The sequence below is a fragment of the Ostrea edulis genome, chromosome 5, assembly GCF_947568905.1.
Source record: "Ostrea edulis chromosome 5, xbOstEdul1.1, whole genome shotgun sequence".
NCBI lineage: Eukaryota > Metazoa > Mollusca > Bivalvia > Ostreida > Ostreidae > Ostrea > Ostrea edulis.
The window spans coordinates 94,086,641-94,107,271 of record NC_079168.1 but is presented as its reverse complement, the minus strand read 5'-3'; the positions used below and the strand labels follow the sequence as shown (position 1 = coordinate 94,107,271).

The 20,631-nt window shown below is 34.4% G+C and overlaps 1 protein-coding gene across 1 annotated transcript in view; it reads left to right on the top strand.

Moving 5' to 3' along the window:
• Window positions 1-4,428: 4,428 nt before the first annotated feature.
• Window positions 4,429-20,631, top strand: part of LOC125649309 (atrial natriuretic peptide receptor 1-like) — a 53,632-nt gene continuing 37,429 nt past the window's right edge. Inside the window, exons 1-6 of the mRNA XM_056139338.1 lie at window positions 4,429-4,566; window positions 4,785-4,981; window positions 5,421-5,546; window positions 5,656-5,791; window positions 10,826-10,956; window positions 11,587-11,695. Coding sequence (XP_055995313.1) covers window positions 4,440-4,566; window positions 4,785-4,981; window positions 5,421-5,546; window positions 5,656-5,791; window positions 10,826-10,956; window positions 11,587-11,695 — 826 coding nt within the window. The 5' untranslated portion in view covers window positions 4,429-4,439. The remainder of the gene's footprint in view (window positions 4,567-4,784; window positions 4,982-5,420; window positions 5,547-5,655; window positions 5,792-10,825; window positions 10,957-11,586; window positions 11,696-20,631) is intronic.

Here is a 20,631-nt window from a genome sequence, read left to right as displayed (position 1 = left end):
GTTTGTCTGATCCCACCTCTTCTATGTCCAAAGGTCCGTGTTTGTCTGATCCCACCTCTGGTACATGTATGTCCAGGGGTCGGTGTTTGTCTGATCCCACCTCTGGTACATGTATGTCCAGGGGTCGGTGTTTGTCTGATCCCACCTCTGGTACATGCATGTCCAGGGGTCGGTGTTTGCCTGATCCCACCTCTGGTACATGTATGTCCAGGGGTCGGTGTTTGTCTGATCCCACCTCTGGTACATGCATGTCCAGGGGTTGGTGTTTGTCTGATCCCACCTCTTCTATGTCCAAGGATCCACGTTTGCCCCACTTTTAGTTCTGTATTATTTGTATGAGTTATAAAACAAGTCACATGGTATTTGACCCGATGATACCGTAGGTGTTATTGACAAATAGAAGAAAGTTTTTATGTCATTTTGCAGGTGTGTTGAGCAAAGTTAGTATAACATATGGTTAAAGATCCAGGTCGCTGCTTTACTAAAGAACTCAAAACTAAGACTAAAAATGTTACACACACCTAAAACTAGTCAATTTTATTAATTTGTAAGATTATACTTTAAAAACTTACCTAACAAAATCCTTATTCACATTAATGCAAGGTGAAGATAACGAACAGTGATCTCATAACTCCTACAAGCAATACAAAATAGATAGTTGGGCAAACACGGACCCCTGGACACACCAGAGGTGGGATCAGTTGCCTAGGAGGAGTAAGAATCCCCTGTCAAACTTTAATCAATGTAAAGAATAAAATCCATATAGAGACTGGTCACTTTTCGTTATCATCACCTATTCATAAATTGAAAATCCTAGTCGTAATTTTTTTGTTATTTTTCTTGTAAAACTTGACCTTGCATCTTATAGCTGCATTTTTGCTCAAAATTGATTATTGTAGAATTAGATGTTCATTTGATTTTAAAGTTATAGTTTTATTTGATACCATAATCAACTCTGGTTCTAATTATTGATATCCATTTCGGATTTCAAACATTTCGGTTGAGCATCACTGAAGAGACATTATTTGTCGAAATGCGCATCTGGTGCATCAAAATTGGTACCGTATAAGTTTTGCATCCATATAAGAATTATATTTGATTGTAGAATATCATCAGTATATACAAAGTTTTATCCGGTATTCATTATACCTCTTGTAAAGTGGAAAGTGCCTTTGAAAAGTACAGTATCAGACCGGAGATGTTCACGTGCCAAATATTCTGTTTCTTTATGAAATGATGATTGTCTATCCTTCAGTGAAATCGTTGCAATTCCATCATATAGACTGTGATGCACGTATCGTGTGCCGTTTACCTGTCTTTCCGCTAATAGGGACGATAACCGATCTAGAATAGAATATTATATTGAATGGGGCATGTGTACTGAAGGAATTAATTCACAGAATTCGGTCATTTTTTGTTTAACTTTTTAATTTCGTAAATTTAAAACATATCGTATTTCTGGTCTATAATGTATGTTTGATAGATAAAGTCATATATTTATCAATTAAAAACGTCATTTCTAGTCACCCAGAAGCTACAAATGAAGTCAAAGGCGAAAGGGGTGGCTAAACATTCTGATTTGGTTCATTAATACCAACATTAGTGGTTATGATTGCACGTAGGAGACGTTCTGTTGACTGACAAATGACATTAGTGGTTATGAATGCGTGTAGGAGACGTTCTGTTGACTGACAAATGACATTAGTGGTTATGAATGCGTGTAGGAGACGTTCTGTTGACTGACAAATGGTATTAGTGGATATGAATGCGTGTAAGAGACGTTCTGTTTACTGATAAATGGTATTAGTGGATGTGAATGCGTGTAGGAGACGCTCTGTTGACTGACAAATGACATTAGTGGATATGAATGCGTGTAGGAGACGTTCTGTTGCCTGACACATGGCATTAGTGGATATCAATGCGTGTAGGAGACGTTTTGTTGACTGACAAATGGCATTAGTGGATATGAATGCGTGTAGGAGACGTTCTGTTGACTGACACATGGCATTAGTGGTCATGAATGCGTGTAGGAGACATTCTGTTGACTGATAAACAGTCCGAATGGTTCTTCAAGGAATATCCTGTCACTCATTAAAAAACCAATACCCTTTCCAGTTCTTGTGGATTCTGAGGCTGTTACTGGCAGTTGTGCACACGTATACGAATTTTGTGCCAAACATGTTCAATGGAATTAAGGTCTTGGACATGACAGGCCAATCAATGACATTGATATCGTTTCTTTAAAGAAAATTCTGTATCAATAACGCAATATGCGGGCTCATTGTCCTGATTTAAAACAAATATGTTGCTTTATCTGTTCTGTTGTATTAATGGTACCGATGCAGGCTGCAGAACGTCTTCTACTTACTGCTAAGCAATTAAGTTTCCGTACAAAATGACCAATAAGGAGCGAAAATTTGTGTTAATCGCAACCTAAACCATAATATTACCTCCACCAAGTCTCATTCAATCACGCATAGTATACATAGTGTTCATTTACTCGTATTCTGTCGTCCACATCACTGACGTTGAATCTTGATTCTCCAGTCCTCAGAAAACAAGACCGGTGTTCTTTCTTGGTATTGAGCTATCCGCTGTCCGGCCCATATCATTGCATTTTGAGCGTTTGTTAATGTTGTGTTGTCAAAACTCGTGGGCAATCATTTCTGTGACGATGGTGTCGTATAAAATATTGTGCAAGGGTGAATGTTACAATGGCTATCTACTTAATGCTCACTGACGCCTGCTTGCACAACAGCAAGTGCCTGATCTCACACGTGTCATTGTTTCCCTTTGTAATACATTCGCCATCGAAAACAGAGTTGTGTCATGATAATAAAACTGTCTTTTACCATTTCATTCCCTTTGAATATGTCTGGAAAATTTCGTCCACTGCTACTTACACCATATAAACAATTAGCAGAAGTAACAAAGGTAATGGATTTTCAACATTGAGATGCAGGGTGGGGAAATTGAAAAAAAAAATCATTATTTCTTTCTTTATTATGAGATTGATCACTGTTTGTTATCTTAGCCTTTCATTAAGAAACAGTAGTTGTTGCGTTTTGTGCTACTTTGCATTTGCCATGGCAAATGACAGCAGGTCATCATAGGCTCATATCTACCATGACAAATGACAGCCCGTCATCACAGGCGCCTCTCTACCATGACAAATGACAGCCCGTCATCAAAATCCCCAATCTACCATGATAGATGACAGCTCGTCATCACAGGCCTCTATCTACAACGGCAAATGACAGCCTGTCATCATAGGCGCCTCTCTATCATGACAAATGAAAGCCCGTCATCAAAATCCCCAATCTACCATTACTAATGACAGCCCGTCATCAAAATCCCAAATCTACCATGATTAAGTACAGTCCTTCAACACAGGCCCTATCTACCATGACAAATGACAGCCCGTCATCACAGGCCCTATCTACCATGACAAATGACAGCCCGTCATCACAGGCCCTATCTACCATGACAAATGACAGCCCGTCATCACATGCCCTATCTATCATGACTATGGACAGTTCTTAATTACAGGCCCATATCTACCAAAACTCACGACATACCTCTCCAATTAGGGACAAATCACATATAAACTTTTGATTCCCAAATTACATGCAAAACTCATTTTGCTTGGTTCAGTAATGTAAGATATGGGAATACATTTGATTGTCTTGGATAATGTTTTAATTTAAGAAAAGCTTACTTTAAACGATAGTTTTTAAAGTCCTCTAACGTCAACTTATTTGCCAATAGCCTGTCTCGATTTCAAAATTTATCATGGATCATACGCAGAACATGCTTAATATTATAAATCATAAACGAAAACGTGTGTAACAAATTGAAGACAAATTGTTGTCGGCAAGAACATATGTTTCTTTACCGGTATTTCTCTTATGATTTCGAAATATTGTCAATGATATGAATACCTTCGGGACTACAAACAGTGAAATAAATACTTGCACTACTGGTGTCTTTTTATTAGAAGTGTATTGTTGTGTGATGTGCATTCAAGTTTCAGTCAGTTTTATTTTAGTACGTCTTCATTATCTTATTTGATAAATCAGGTAATCTTGGGGCCGCCTATGTGACACCATACTACAATTTCCCCCACATCACTTGGGAAGGTAATGATCCAACTTTCGAGAAGAAGCACATTTTTCGGACCCTTGTACGACTTTCCGCAACGTTCAACAAGGCCGGTTTAGCTGTGGCAGCGCTGTTCACCAAATTCAACTGGAATATAACTGCAATATTGATACAGGCATCTAGCGGTGAATATATTTCTGAACATGTAAATTATTGTGCACTTTCGTGGAAAGTAAATCCTAAATAATTTAATGTTGATATGATTTGAAGGGTTAAGGTAAGCTTGGTTTAACCTCTTGTCTTGCGTGCTCTATTTTACAGATTTGTGTTTGCATGCGATGAATGGTTTCCTTACCAAGGTTTCAGAGTATAATATAACTGTTGCTTCCTATCAGCGTTTTGATGAAGACCCATCAGACAGTCAGATTGATGAATATCTGCGTATTATCAAGAAATCAGCGAGAAGTAGGAAAATTGACTGTATAATTGATTTTACTCACATTGTAATATTTTAAAACATCTTTAATTGCAATTTTATTGCAGAAAATCTCTTTGAAGTTTAAATAGGTTCGATGTTGAATCTTTGATGAGTTTTTTTAATATTGATATCTTGAGATTTTAAGACCCTGATCTCTTCTAAGGAACACAATGATTTGTATAACATTGGTATTTTCTTTGTTTAGTTGTGTTTATGTGTGCAGAGAAAAATAATTTCCGTAACATAATGTTACGAGCTCATCACAGCGACATGACCGGCGGAGATTATGTCTTTATTGATTCCAACTTTAAATCGAATGACAACTTATACCGATACAGGGTGTGGTACAAGAACGATTCCAATGACGTCATATCACGAGAAGCATTTCGTCACGTTATTCATGTGAGTTTATTATTGAATGAATGGTGTTGACCATGGATTAAGACAGAAAGGTTTTATTCATTCCTAGTACATTTAAGGTATAACATTTGCTTGATATAAAACCCATTAGTTCCGGAATGAAAAAGCTCGATGAAAACGCATATATTGTATAACGCGTTTTGGCGGGTTTAAGATTTGGCGAAGGAACGAGATCCAATTAAAGTCATGAAAATTATTTCTACAACTAGATTTGGTGATTGAAATTATATACACTATGTAGATATATTATGTATAGATACGAAGGGTTTTAATTTGTGGAGTATTATCGTGGTGATTCAGATTTCCAAAATTAGCATTCACCAAAATAACGCGCTGTACAGCAAATCAATTTATGATTAATGTTATTCTTATTAGGAATTCTCAATGTCAATAAGTGAGCCCATTGAATTTTTCAATTCAGGTAACTCAAGTTAGATGGTATGACGAGTCCAGCAAACAAAGACACTTGGAGCTATATAGAGCAATACCACAAAAGATGACTGAGATGCCCTGGAATGACTCCATAGCACTTGATGAGGGCATATTAGTAAATAGATAGTGTTCTTACTGTACATATACGTTAGTATGAAACATTGCATTAACATACAGTGGCGAAAAAAAATTCTGTTTGATTAACGCTTTTTTCTTTTCTACAGCCGTCGACGTCCTCTCCTACTCTGCATGATTCTATGTACCTTACCGTTCTATGGTGGGAACATTGCTATAATAACGGTCTGGATCATCGGAACGGAACAGGGCTGTTCGAGTTCACAAATAACCTTACTTATAATGGTAAAAATAGCAGCGGTAGCGTAGTGATTTAGGGCATATTACAAATGTAAACATTGTACATATAATGGTAGAAATAGCAGTGGTAGCGTAGTGATTTAGGGCATAGTATATATACATTGTACATATACATTGTATATATGTATTGTACATATACATTCTACATATACATTGTACGTATACATTGTACCTATACATTGTACATAAACACTGTACATAAACATTGCACGTATACATTGTATATATACATTGTACATATACATTGTACATATACATTGTAAATAGACATTGTACATATACATTGTACATAAACATTGTACATAAACATTGTACATAAACAGTGTACATATACATTGTACATATACATTTTATATATACAGTGTACGTAAACAGTATACGTATACATTGTACATAAACATTGTACATATACATTGTACGTAAAAATTGTACATAAACATTGTACATATACATTGTACATATACATTGTACGTAAAAATTGTACATAAACATTGTAAATATACATTGTACGTATACATTGTACATATACATAGTACATATACATTGTACATATACATTGTACATATACATTGTACATATACACTGTACGTATACATTGTACATATTCATTGTACATATACATTGTGCATATACATTGTACATATACATGATACATAAACATTGTACATATACATTGTACATATACATTGTACATATACATTGTACATATACATTGTACATATACATTGTACATATACATTGTACATATACATTGTACAGCAAGCCATGAGTTTTGTTTGTTATACGTTCCGCCGAGAATTTTTCACTCATTGTCATGCCATTTAGTATGTCAAAGCAACTGTTACATATCAACTGTAAAGTAGCATATAGTATATATAATAACAATAACACAGCAATAACATAGATTACATATCAATTGTAAAGGAACAATTACATATCAATTGTAAAGTAGCTTATTGATATCCATCACGAAAAGGATAGTCATTAAGCGTAAGCGTAATAATACGATATCAACAGAGAGCATATTGTAGCATGTTAACTTTAAATATAACAGCGACAACATCTTAATGAAAAAATGATAGTAAAGCAATGGAACCAGATAAAGTGAAGATGATTATCAAAGGTGGGTAAGCTTGGAAAAACTAGCATTTTGATGGACAGTATTGTAATTGGTTTTCAATTTCCTAGACGAAATTAAGCTGTGTATTTTCAGCTTTGAAATTATGAAGTCAAACCATACACCATATACACAATACAATTTACATATTATGTGAATTTATATGCACAGTGGTATAAAGAGTACTGTAATTTTTGATATCCCATTTTGAATGTTCAGATAAACCACATTTAAAAGGACATTATTTTGGTGAAAAAAAAATGAAATAATTAATTGAAAATATGATATTATTCTGTACGTGTAAAACATAACAAACAAATTTCAAAAACTGACGCACAGATGTATTCAAGGCATCTAAAGTTTTCATTTTCAAAGCAAGACACAAGTCTTGTTTGTGTTTTCAACATGGCGTCAAAGTTGATACTTTTAATAAAGCCAAGGGCGTTGGTGTAACCATAGACCTTCACTTGACCATGGAGGCATACATATCATCAGTGTGCAGATGAGCCTTCATCCTCCTTAAAAACCTGAGCTATCTGGACAGGGAATCGCTGGAATGTGTTGTTCATGTCCTCATAACAACAAAGCTGGATTACTGTACTCTCTCCACTACAACTTACCATCAAAGCAGATCCAGCGGCTCCAATACATCCAAAACGCTGCATCCAGAATCATCTCGGGCACCCGCAAATATGACAGCATTACACCAGTACTACGCTTCCTCCATTGGCTGCCACTTCAGCAAAGACATTGGTGATAGTGTATAAAACATTCAACATCATGGTTCCATCCCATCCATCTGCAGGAACTATGCGGTCCAGTGATCAAAGCCTACTACAAGTGCCATTTACGAATTCGTTTTTTATTCAAACTCAAGCTTTTAATGTGGCTAGCCCTAAACTGTGGAATGCTCTACCATATCATATCAGAACTGCTGCTAGTCTCTGTATCTTTAAATTTAGATTAAAGACTCATCTGTTTGCAATTCATTACAATTAGTATGTGCAGATGAACTCTTAAGTTAAGATGACTATGTTATGCAACCACAACGGACTCCTTTTTTTTACCTATTAGTAATATGTTCTTATACAATTTATTTTACTTATTTTATTGCTATTTAAATAACCTTTAGAGCAATACGAATTTTACGTTTTACAAAATAAATTTATTCATTTTCATGTCTTCAGTGAAAACAAAAACCCTTTTAGAATGGATATTTCAAGCGGTTTTTTTTTTTTTGTACATTCACCGAAATTGATTGATTATTAACCTGTGTCGAAATGTAGAATGCTTTTGACATACTTTTTAAAAATAGTGACGTTCTCACTTCCACACGTGGTTTCCTACCTAATACAAGCGTGTGTTTACATTCCTATGAAAAGCGTACGCATTTGTCTCATTCTAGATTTAGACAATCACAAAATGTGTAAAACCCGATTTTGGGGGAGTGGGTTTTATGGAAATGCAATGTACCATGTGAAAAATGTTTTTTTTTTAATTCCACAGATTTTTTATCTATGAGAAAAAAGCTGTCGTTTCTTATCGATCAAAATATCTTGTCCATACTCCTTTAAACAAAAATTACAGCTTTCCAGAACAAATATAATTTTCACGCTATGAGATTCATGGCGAGCTAAGCCTGAGCAACACTCGTATAAGGAACGAATGAAGTTCTATTTTCCATTTCTTAACAAATGATTCTTAAAACCTGATAAATACTGTAAACCGAAATTGCTGTTGTTATTTATGTATCCCACATATCGGATATCAGGGTTTTTTTCCGAGTCATGTTTTTTTTTCTACATTTCAGAACCTAAAACAGCATTTTAAATTCACGCGAATCAAATTTTCGCTATTTCAAAGTCATAGCGAAAATATGATTCCCTATCATTTAAACTTATGTAGGAATTGGGAGTAAAACCAGCATTTATATGTATAACTCTGCAAAGATTCAGTCACTGAAACGATTTACACGATTTCTGGGCTACTGTCGCAATTATAATCAAATCTCAATATGGATGATATTGCTGCTTCTCTGAATCCATTTCTGACAATTTCGGGTTGTGTTCGCATGTAATTATAGAGCTTTGGCTTGTCGGTCATTTCGCTCCAAGTGGCTTCATTCAGGTGAGATATAGGTCGACCTTTACCTCCTAATTTCGGGAGACGCACTCAACTGATCACACACCAGTTTTCAAAAACAATTTTGCACTTTTATTACACTCACGTATATTTAAATATGTACGACTTGGCGGTATAGTAACGTAAATCACTGTTCGTTAGTTGTGATGGTACTAATGTTAAATATGTATCGATAATTATTTTCAGTTTAAAATAGCCATATACCATGTACCGTTGCATGTATGAGTAGCTCAGATATGATTGTACATTGATGGAAGCAAAGAACGTGGTCTATTTAATTAGTTTGTCCTTTATTAAATAAACACCGAGACTTACATACCTGTTACATGGCGCTTGTCAGGGGAAACAAAGCACACTGAACACGGAACTTTCAATGCACTATTCCACGTATGCTATATAACTCTATTATAAAAACAAAACTTTGTATCAAATTTAAGCGGATTTATTTTCCGCGATTCGGAAATCGTCGCAAACAAAGCGGAAATTAGATCCACGCGGAAAAACCCTGATATACGGTATGCGCGAATCTCAACTTCACTAGCGGCGGGATATTCTAAAAGTCGGCAATATTATTAAATTTTCATTTCTTTTCGAAAGAAAAATATCGCCGAACAAATGTTGGAAGGACAATATCTGATCTGGTAATGTTTTGCAAAACAATACATCTAAACAAAAAGTTTAACACCAATACAATTCATATGATATAAGACAATTTTGTCCTACAAATACCCTTTGCCCTGACAAATCATGATACCACAGTAAGCAAAAATGAGATTTGCTCAATGCCCAGTTGATGAACATAAAGAACAGTGATCAATCTCATGAATCCCATAACGAATGAAAATCAAAAGAAAGGCAAACACGGACACCTAGAAACATCAAAATTGGGATCAGGTGCCTAAGATCCCCCGATGACCGGTCACTCTCTTTATGGGCCCAATATCTTGATCAGGTAAATGGAGTAACCTGTCGTTAAAATCAGTATAGTTTCGTATCAGTGTAATCTTGTACCAGTATAGTCGTAAATCAGTATAGTTTCGTATCAGTGTAGTCTTGTACCAGTATAGTCTTATATCAGTATAGTTTTGTAACAGTAGCAGTCCCCATAGTGAAGTTACAGTTGCAATGTTAGGACGATGTTAGTAACTGTCATTATGATGTGTCCAAGTCATATTTCTAATTTATTATGTATTATGATCAATCAATCAGTCGATGTAGCTCAGTGGTAGAACACTCGTTTCGCAACAGAGAGGTCATACGACTGAGCCCCGATTGTGTCATGGCCACGTAAATCTTAAAACATAAACATAGGTAGTGATTATCCCTTAGTCAAACACTGGAGATTTGGAAGTGAAAACCACGGATTATTTAAATATGATCTTCAAAACGGAAGTCCCGTGTCTCCACAGGCGTTGGCACGATAAAGGACCCTGATTGCTACGACCCTGAGCGCTATGCATAGGTCTAAATTTGTGTTGCTTCGTCTACAGCTGGTGACGTCTCAATATAGGTGTAAAATTATCAAAGGGATCTTTAAAAAAACCGAAATGTACGCAAATTTCTATTTTTCTTGATCATGTGCTGCATGATAATCAAATCATAAGGTATTGTTTTGGAAACAACATGATTAGAGACGAGACTTGCCGAATTATCCCGGCATTTTCGTTTGGAACCAAATATCAATATGTTAATATTTACTTATTCAGCAATAGACACTCCATTGGAATATGCGTAGTTCACGGCAAGCGTTTTATCTTAAGGTACAAGTGGTAGGATTCACTTTGACGGTAATGGAGATAAGCAGCCCATGTTCTGGGTAGAGGACCTGAAGAACACGAGCGACGATTCCAGGATCTTTGCCATTGTAGAAACGTACCTGGAGAAGTCAGAGGTTGGTCAATATTGAAAATTGACACTTAAAACTAGTGGCGTCTTTATCCAAGTTAAAAAATCTCCAATAAAACATAAAACAAACAAAACAAGTCGTGTTGCATTTATCCACATATATAACATATACTTACGTCTGTATGCAATGCATAATTTCTTTAATTAATCCTAAATTAAATTGGGTAAGAGATGTAAATTAGGTTGAAATACAACCCCCACACACGCCAATGAACATGTGATTGCACGGAAAACTTATTATATCCGTTTGTAACTCTGCTGTATGGAAATAAGAAGGTGACTAACATTTTTGTGTCAACAATCCTAGGAATCTACTAAGTAAATAAGTATATAAAAACTATATTTCATGAAAAAGTGAAGATATCAATCAACTTGTAAAGAAGACAAAATGGAGAATATGTCATGTATTGTCATGATCTGTAGACTGTGTTACGTAGGGTATGTGTTGTGTCGCCTTGGTGTCTGTACTATAAACTCTCTTAAGGGCTTACGTGTACAGGTGTATTACATAAGTAAAGGTGGTGCTATATCTGTAGAATCAAAGACTGGCATCCGAAAGCTAGCACGAATTAATTCCAGTTTCAGTAAGCAATGGTTCATATTATTGACATTGTAGATGGTGACTATCTGGCATGACCCGTTATGGGCGACACCTGACGGGAATCCACCCCCGAGCATTCCGCTGTGTGGCTTCGCTAATGAATTTTGTCCACCGAGTATCGAAGGTAACATGTATTTCTAACAGAGGTTATTCATATCAAATAATCACCCATTGTTTCAAACCTGCACTAATGAATCGTAAAATGAGACTAAAGACACCTGGATATTCAAATGAATTGTATCCGAATCTATTTTTCTTCACTTGTTTTGAAAAGTTCATTGTACATGTGTATCATTCATTTACTAAAATGTTTATCGTGAAAGAATAGTAATATCAAAGGACATTCTGCATTCATTTGAGGCGCTGCTTATAATCAAATCAGGCTGAAGTAAAAATGACGCGTCGATTTCTCGATAAATGTTTGGTAAATGTAAAACTAGATCCATATATAATATAAATCTATCATCATGTACCCCCTCTTCTTTATTGTGTTTTATATCTCTGCCATAAAATCTGGGGAGTGCTTCTCCTGTGTAGCTCATTGGAAAGACTTGAAGCCTCATACAACGCTGCATTGCTATTGGCAGATGTTGGGACAGGAGCATCAAATTGAATCATTAGAGTTATAGTGAATGTAAGAGGAGTGGGTGTAGGATCTAGACACTGCTTCTTCTCTATAGCTTACCATAGAGCCTTGGAATTTTGCACATTGAAAGATGAAGAAAACAGTTATCGATCTCAGTACTCTTATAACAATACAAAATAAAAAGTTGGGCAAACACAGACCCCTAAATATACCAGATGTGGGACCAGTTGCCTAGATGGACTAATCATCCCCTGTCGACCGGCCACACCCGTCATGAGCCATATTGTTTGATCAGGTAAAAGGAGTTATCCATAGTCAACATCAATGTGCCATGAACGTCCTAACAATCGGTATGAAACACGACAGACAGTATTTGACCCAATGATAGGTTATAGTTATAACGACCATACTTCATTATTATTTAATGATATTTTACCTACGGATCTTGTCATGTTCACGTTACTACTGGTACTTTGGCAAAACAGTCATTGCTTTTGTATCATATACAACAATGACATTGTTCACATCAATGTTGACTCTTTCCTTGATGCACAAAGTGCAGTTCACAATGTTTATGTTCCTTCTCACGCCTTTTTCCATACTTTGCAGTACATTAAACTTTCTTTAAAGGAGTGGGGGTAATTTAGACCACTTTCATTTTGGGGAATTTGGAAGACATTTGCTCTTTGCAAAAATAAATCATATAAATCATATTTGTTAAGCCGTTCTTGGCACACTGATTTTGACTGCGGATAACTCCATTTACCTAAACAGGATTTAGAGCTCACGGGGGTGTGACCGGTCGAAAGGGAATGCTTACTCCTCCTAGACACTTGATCCCACCTCTGGTGTATCAAGGGGGCCGTGTTTGCCCAACTATCTATTTTGTATTGCTAGTAGGAGTTATGACATTAATCACTGGTCTTTATCTTCACCTTTCATTTGATGAATTCAATTTTGAACTCCTAAATTTTAAGTACTATTCCACGAAGGTTACCATAATAACCGTTTTGATGTGCAGATAAATCTTGTCACTTTATTGAAATTTGTAGGCATGTACAAAAACACCGTTTCGCATCATAACCAATACATTCGGGACGGAAAAATCAATATCATTACTGCTGAAATACATGTATTTGGTAACCAAGCAAATCACAGAAACTAAACTGACGTTGGGACGTAACAGCTCTCATGACGTATCACAGAGATACAGGTCACCTCTAACAAACACGTGGGGATCCGGGTTAGAATAGGTCCTCAGTACCCCCTTGCTTGTCGTAAGAGGCGACTAAATGGGGCGGTTCTTTGGATGAGATCGCAAAAACCGAGGTCCCATATCACAGCAGGCGTGGCACGATAAAGATCCCTTCCTGCTCAAAGGCCATAAGCGCCGAGTATAGACCTAAATTTTGCAGCCCTTCACCGGCAGTGGTAATGTCTCCATATGAGTGAAGTATTCTCGAGAGGGACGTAAAACAATATTTAATCAATCAATTGATTTTGCTGTCTGAACATTTTGATACCAAGTATTAATGTTTTGACATGTAAATAAATGAAAAATTTAAATATGCCTGACAAATAATATCCACTTTAACAACCGAGATAGGCTACTGACAAATAAATTGATGTTACAGGGGTTTCAACAATTTCCTTTAAAGTCAGCATTTTGCAAATTCTATGGTCGTTATAACAATCTAGTTTGCCAATAGAACCTATCATTGGGTCAAATACTGTCTGATTTGTCCCATACCGAATGTCATGCCGTTCATGACACACTGATTTTGACTATGGATAACTCCGTTTACCTTATTTAAGATAGTGGGCTCACGCAGGGTGTGACCAGTCGACAGGAGATGTTCACTCCTCCTAGGCACCTGATCCCACCTCTGGTATGTCCAGGGGTCTGTGTCTGCCCAACTCTCTATCTATCGTATTTAGACTTAAACTTGAAATAAGTTGGAATACACGACGTAACCCTTTTATGACGACGAATGTTACTGATGCTGACGTCATCTATTCCTTTGTTCGTGAGTTTAAGGAACTGGCTGCATGATTTGGAAGGAATATCGCCCTAGGCCCGTGCTGGTTTAAAGAGCCTGTGATTGGCAACATCCATAATCATTGAGTTCAGTCTATATTCAGGTGATGAAAAATCCAAGTATAGACTAGCTGTAGCTTCTTCAAATAACGTATGTAAAACTCTCAATGGAACAGAGTAAAGTTTTGTGCGAATATGACGTAGACCTAATTGTCTGTTCACGTAAGGTAAAAGTGACTCAATCGTGACATCATTTATCCTTGGTCTTTCATATGAACGATGTCCATGACAGGATACAGAACGTGCGAAGAAATTACTACGTTGCAAATTGACGGTTTTATGGGGTAGACATGTGCCTCCTGTGCCTGGCGTTTTCATGGACAGTCTCTTGATTTGCAGCAAACATCACGTGATGATACAAAACATAACACGTTTCAACGAAATGAAATTGCACATAGCTCTAACCGTGTGATATGAGAATGAGTTTATAGGCTCAAAACGTTTGATATGGGAATGAGTTTATCAGCTCTAAACGTTTGATATGAGAATGAGTTTATCAGCTCTAAATGTTTGTTATGAGAATTAGTTTATCAGTTCTAAACGTTTGATATGACATTAACTTTGTCATCTCTAAACGTGGTATATGAGAATGACTTTGTCAGCTCTAAACGTGGTATATGAGAATGAGTTTGTCAGCTCTTAACGTGTGATATGAGAATGAGTTTATCAGCTCTAAACGTTTGATATGAGAATGAGTTTTTCAGCTCTAACCATGTGATATGAGAATGAGTTTGTCAACTCTAAACGTTTGATATGAGAATGAGTTTGTCACCTCTAAACGTTTAATATGAGAATGGGTTTATCAGCTCTAAATGTTTGATATGAGAATGAGTTTGTCACCTCTAAACGTTTGTTATGAGAATTAGTTTGTCAACTTTAAACGTTTGTTATGAGAATTAGTTTTTCAGCTTTAAACGTTTGATATCAGAATGAGTTTATCAATTTTAAACGTTTGTTATGAGAATGAGTTTTTCAGTTTTAAACGTTTGTTATGAGAATGAGTTTATCAGCTTTAAACGTTTGTTATGAGAATTAGTTTGACAGCTTTAAACGTTTGTATTTGTTATGAGAATCAGTTTATCAGTTTTAAATGTTTGCTATCAGAATGAGTTTATCAGCTTTAAACGTTTGTTATGAGAATGGGTTTATCTGCTCTAAATATTTGATATGAGAATGAGTTTATCAGCTTTAAACGTTTGTTATGAGAATTAGTTTATCAGCTCTAAACGTTTGATATGAGAATGATTTTGTCAGCTCTAAACGTTTACTATGAGAATTAGTTTATCAGCTCTAAACGTTTGTTATGAGAATTAGTATTTAAGCTCTAAACGTTTGTTATGAGAATGAGTTTATCAGCTTTAAGCGTTTGATATGAGAATTAGTATATAAGCTCTAAACGTTTGTTAGGAGAATTAGTTAATCAGCTTTAAACGTTTGTTATGAAAATTAGTTGATCAGCTCTAAACGTTTGTTATGGGAATTAGTTTTTCAGCTCTAAATGTTCGTTATGAGAATTAGTTTATCAGCTCTAAACGTTTGTTATGAGAATTAGTTTATCAGCTCTAAACGTTTGATATGACAATAACTTTGTCATTTCTAATTGTGGTATATGAAAATGACTTTGTCAGTTCTAAACGTGGTATAGGAGAATGAGTTTGTCAGCTCTAAATATTTGATATGAGAATGAGTGTGTCAGCTCTAAACGTTTGTTATGATAAATAGTTTGTCAACTTTAAACGTTTGTTATGAGAATGAGTTTGTCAGCTCTAAACGTTTGGTATGAGAATGGGTTTATCAGCTCTAAACGTTTGTTATGAAAATTAGTTGATCAGCTCTAAACGTTTGTTATGGGAATTAGTTTTTCAGCTCTAAATGTTCGTTATGAGAATTAGTTTATCAGCTCTAAACGTTTGTTATGAGAATTAGTTTATCAGCTCTAAACGTTTGATATGACAATAACTTTGTCATTTCTAATTGTGGTATATGAAAATGACTTTGTCAGTTCTAAACGTGGTATATGAGAATGAGTTTGTCAGCTCTAAATATTTGATATGAGAATGAGTGTGTCAGCTCTAAACGTTTGTTATGATAAATAGTTTGTCAACTTTAAACGTTTGTTATGAGAATGAGTTTGTCAGCTCTAAACGTTTGATATGAGAATGAGTTTATCAGCTTTAAACGTTTGATATGAGAATGGGTTTATCAGCTCTAAATATTGATATGAGAATTAGTTTATAAGCTTTAAACGTTTGTTATGAGAATGAGTTTATCAGCTCTAAACGTTTGATATGAGAATGAGTTTATCAGCTTTAAACATTTGTTATGAGAATTAGTTTGTCAGCTTTAAACGTTTGTTATGAGAATTAGTTGATCAGCTTTAAACGTTTATTATGATAATCAGTTTATCGACTTTAAATGTTTGTTATCAGAATGACTTTATCAGCTTTAAACGTTTGTTTTCAGATTGGGTTTATCTGCTCTAAATATTTGATATAAGAATGAATTTATCAGCTCTAAACGTTTGATATGAGAATTAGTTTATCAGCTTTAAACGTTTGTTATGAGAATTAGTATATAAGCTTCTAAACGTTTGTTATGAGAATTAGTATATAAACTGTAAACGTTTGTTATGAGAATTAGTATATAAGCTCTAAACGTTTGATATGAGAATGAGTTTATCAGCTCTAAACGTTTGATATGACAATAAGTTTGTCATCTCTAAAGGTAGTATATGAGAATGACTTTGTCAGCTCTAAACGTGGTATACGAGAATGAGTTTGTCAGCTCTAACCATGTAATATGAGAATGAGTTTATCAGCTCTAAACGTTTGATATGAGAATGAGTTTGTCAGCTCTAAACGGTTGATATGAAAATGTGTTTATCAGCTCTAAACGTTTGTTATGCGAATTAGTTTGTTAACTTTAAACGTTTGTTATGAGAATGGGTTTGTCAGCTCTAAACTTTTGATATGAGAATTAGTTTTTCAGCTTTAAACGTTTGATATGAAAATGGGTTTATCAGCTCTAAGTATTTGATATGAGAATTAGTTTATAAGCTTTAAACGTTTGTTTTGAGAATGAGTTTATCAGTTCTAAACGTTTGATATTAGAATGCGTTTATCAGCTTTAAACGTTTGTTATGAGAATTAGTTGATCAGTTTTAAACGCTTGTTATGAGAATTAGTTTATCAGCTTTAAAACGTTTGTTATGAGAATTCATTTATCAGCTCTAAACGTTTATTATGAGAATTAGTTTGTCAGCTTTAAACGTATGTTATGAGATTTAGTTGAACAGCTTTAAATGTTTGTTATGAGAATTAGTTTATCAGCTTTAAACGTTTGATATGAGAATTAGTTTTTCAGCTTTAAACGTTTGATATGAGAATGGGTTTATCAGCTCTAAGTATTTGATATGAGAATTAGTTTATAAGCTTTAAACGTTTGTTTTGAGAATGAGTTTATCAGTTCTAAACGTTTGATATTAGAATGCGTTTATCAGCTTTAAACGTTTGTTATGAGAATTAGTTGATCAGTTTTAAACGCTTGTTATGAGAATTAGTTTATCAGCTTTAAAACGTTTGTTATGAGAATTCATTTATCAGCTCTAAACGTTTATTATGAGAATTAGTTTGTCAGCTTTAAACGTATGTTATGAGATTTAGTTGAACAGCTTTAAATGTTTGTTATGAGAATTAGTTTATCAGCTTTAAACGTTTGATATGTGAATGAGTTTGTCAGCTTTAAACGTTTGATATGAGAATGGGTTGATAAGCTCTAAATATTTGATATGAGAATTAGTTTATAACCTTTAAACGTTTGTTATGAGAATGAGTTTATCAGCTCTTAATTTTTGTGATGAGAATGGTTTATCTGCTCTAAATATTTTATATGAGAATGAGTTTATCAGCTTTAAACGTGTGATTTCAGAATTAGTTTATCAACTTTAAACGTTTGTTATGAGAATTAGTATATAAGTTCTAAAGGTTTGTTATGAGAATTAGTATATCAGCTCTAAACGTTTGTTGTGAGAATTAGTTTATCAGCTCTAAACGTTTGATATGACAATAACTTTGTCATCTCTAAACGTGGTATATGAGAATAAGTTTGTCAGCTCTAAACGTGTGATATGAGAATTAGTTTGTCAGCTCTAAACGTTTGATATGAAAACTGGTTTATCAGGTCTAAATATTTGATATGAGAATGAGTTTGTCAGCTCTAAACGTTTGTTATGAGAATGAGTTTGTCAGCTCTAAACGTTTGATATGAGAATGAGTTTATCAGTTTTAAACGTTTGATATGAGAATGGGTTTATCAGCTCTAAATATTTGATATGAGAATGAGTTTATAAGCTTTAAACGTTTGTTATGAGAATGAGTTTATCAGCTTTAAACGTTTTTTATGAGAATGAGTTTATCAGCTTTAAATGTTTGCTATCAGAATGAGTTTATCAGCTTTAAACGTTTGTTATGAGAATGGGTTTATCTGCTCTAAATATTTGTATGAGAATGATTTTATCAGCTTTAAATGTTTGTTATGAGAATTAGTTTATCAGCTCTAAACGTTTGATATGAGAATGAATTTATCAGCTTTAAACGTTTGCTACGAGAGTTAGTTTATCAGCTCTAAACGTTTGATATGAGAATGAGTTTATCAGTTTTAAACGTTTGTTATGAGAAGTAGTATATAAGCTCTAAACGTTTGTTATGAGAATGAGTTTATCAGCTTTAAACGTTTCTTACGAGAATGAGTTTATCAGCTTTAAATGTTTGCTATCAGAATGAGTTTATCAGCTTTAAACATTTGTTATGAGAATGGGTTTATCTGCTCTAAATATTTGTATGAGAATGAGTTTATCAGCTTTAAATGTTTGTTATGAGAATTAGTTTATCAGCTCTAAACGTTTGATATGAGAATGAATTTATCAGCTTTAAACGTTTGCTACGAGAGTTAGTTTATCAGCTCTAAACGTTTGATATGAGAATGAGTTTATCAGCTTTAAACGTTTGTTATGAGAATTAGTATATAAGCTCTAAACGTTTGTTATGAGAATTAGTTTATCAGCTTTAAACATTTGATATGAGAATTAGTATATAAGCTCTAAACGTTTGTTGGGAGAATTAGTTTATCAGCTTTAAACGTTTGATATGAGAATTAGTATAAAAGCTCTAAACGTTTGTTATGAGAATTAGTATATAAGCTGTAAACGTTTGTTATGAGAATTAGTATATAAGCTCTAAACGTTTGTTATGAGAATGAGTTTGTCAGCCTTAAACATTTGATATGAGAATGAGTTTATAAGCTCTAAACGTTTGTTATGAAAATTAGTTTTTCAGCTCTAAACGTTTGTTATGAGATTGAGTTTATCAGCTCTAAACGTTTGTTATGAGAACTAGTTTATCAGCTTTAGACGTTTGATATGAGAATAAGTATATAAGCTTTAAATGTTTGTTATGAGAATTAGTTTATCAGCTTGAGACGTTTGTGATGAGAATTAGTATATAAGCTTTAAACGTTTGTTATGAGAATTGGTTTATCAGCTCTAAGCGTTTGTTATGAGAATTAGTTTATCAGCTTTATACATTTGTTATGAGAATTAATGTATCAGCTCTAAACGTTTGGTATGAGAATTGGTATATAAGCTCTAAACGTTTTTTATGAGAATTAGTTGATCAGCTCTAAACGTTTGATATGAGAATTATTATATAAGGTCTAAACGTTTGTTAGGAGGATTAGTTTATCAGCTTTAAACGTTTGTTATGAGAATTAGTATATAAGCTCTAAACATTTGTTTGAGAAAGAGTTTGTCACCTTTAAACGTTGTTATGAGAATGCGTTTGTCAGCTCTAAACGTTTGATATGAGAATTAGTTTGCCAGCTTTAAACGTTTTTTATGAGAATTAGTAAATAAGCTCTAAACGTTTGTTATGATATTTAGTATATAAGCTCTAAATGTTTGTTATGAGAATGAGTATATAAGCTCTAAACGTTTGTTGGGAGAATTAGTTTATCAGCTTTAAACGTTTGATATGAGAATTAGTATATAAGCTCTAAACGTTTGTTATGAGAATTGGTTCTAAGCTCTAAATGTTTGTTATGAGAATGGGTTTATCAGCTCTAAACGTTTGTTATGAGAATTAGTTTGCCAGCTTTAAACGTTTGTTATGAGAATGGGTTTGTCAGCTCTAAACGTTTGTTATGAGAATTAGTATATAAGCTCTAAACGTTTGATATGAGAATGAGTTTATCAGCTTTAAGCGTTTGTTATGAGAATTAGTTTATCACCTCAAAACGTTTGTTATGAGAAGTAGATTGACAGCTTTAAACGTTTGTTATGAGAATGAGTATATCAGCTTTAAACATTTGATATGAGTATTAG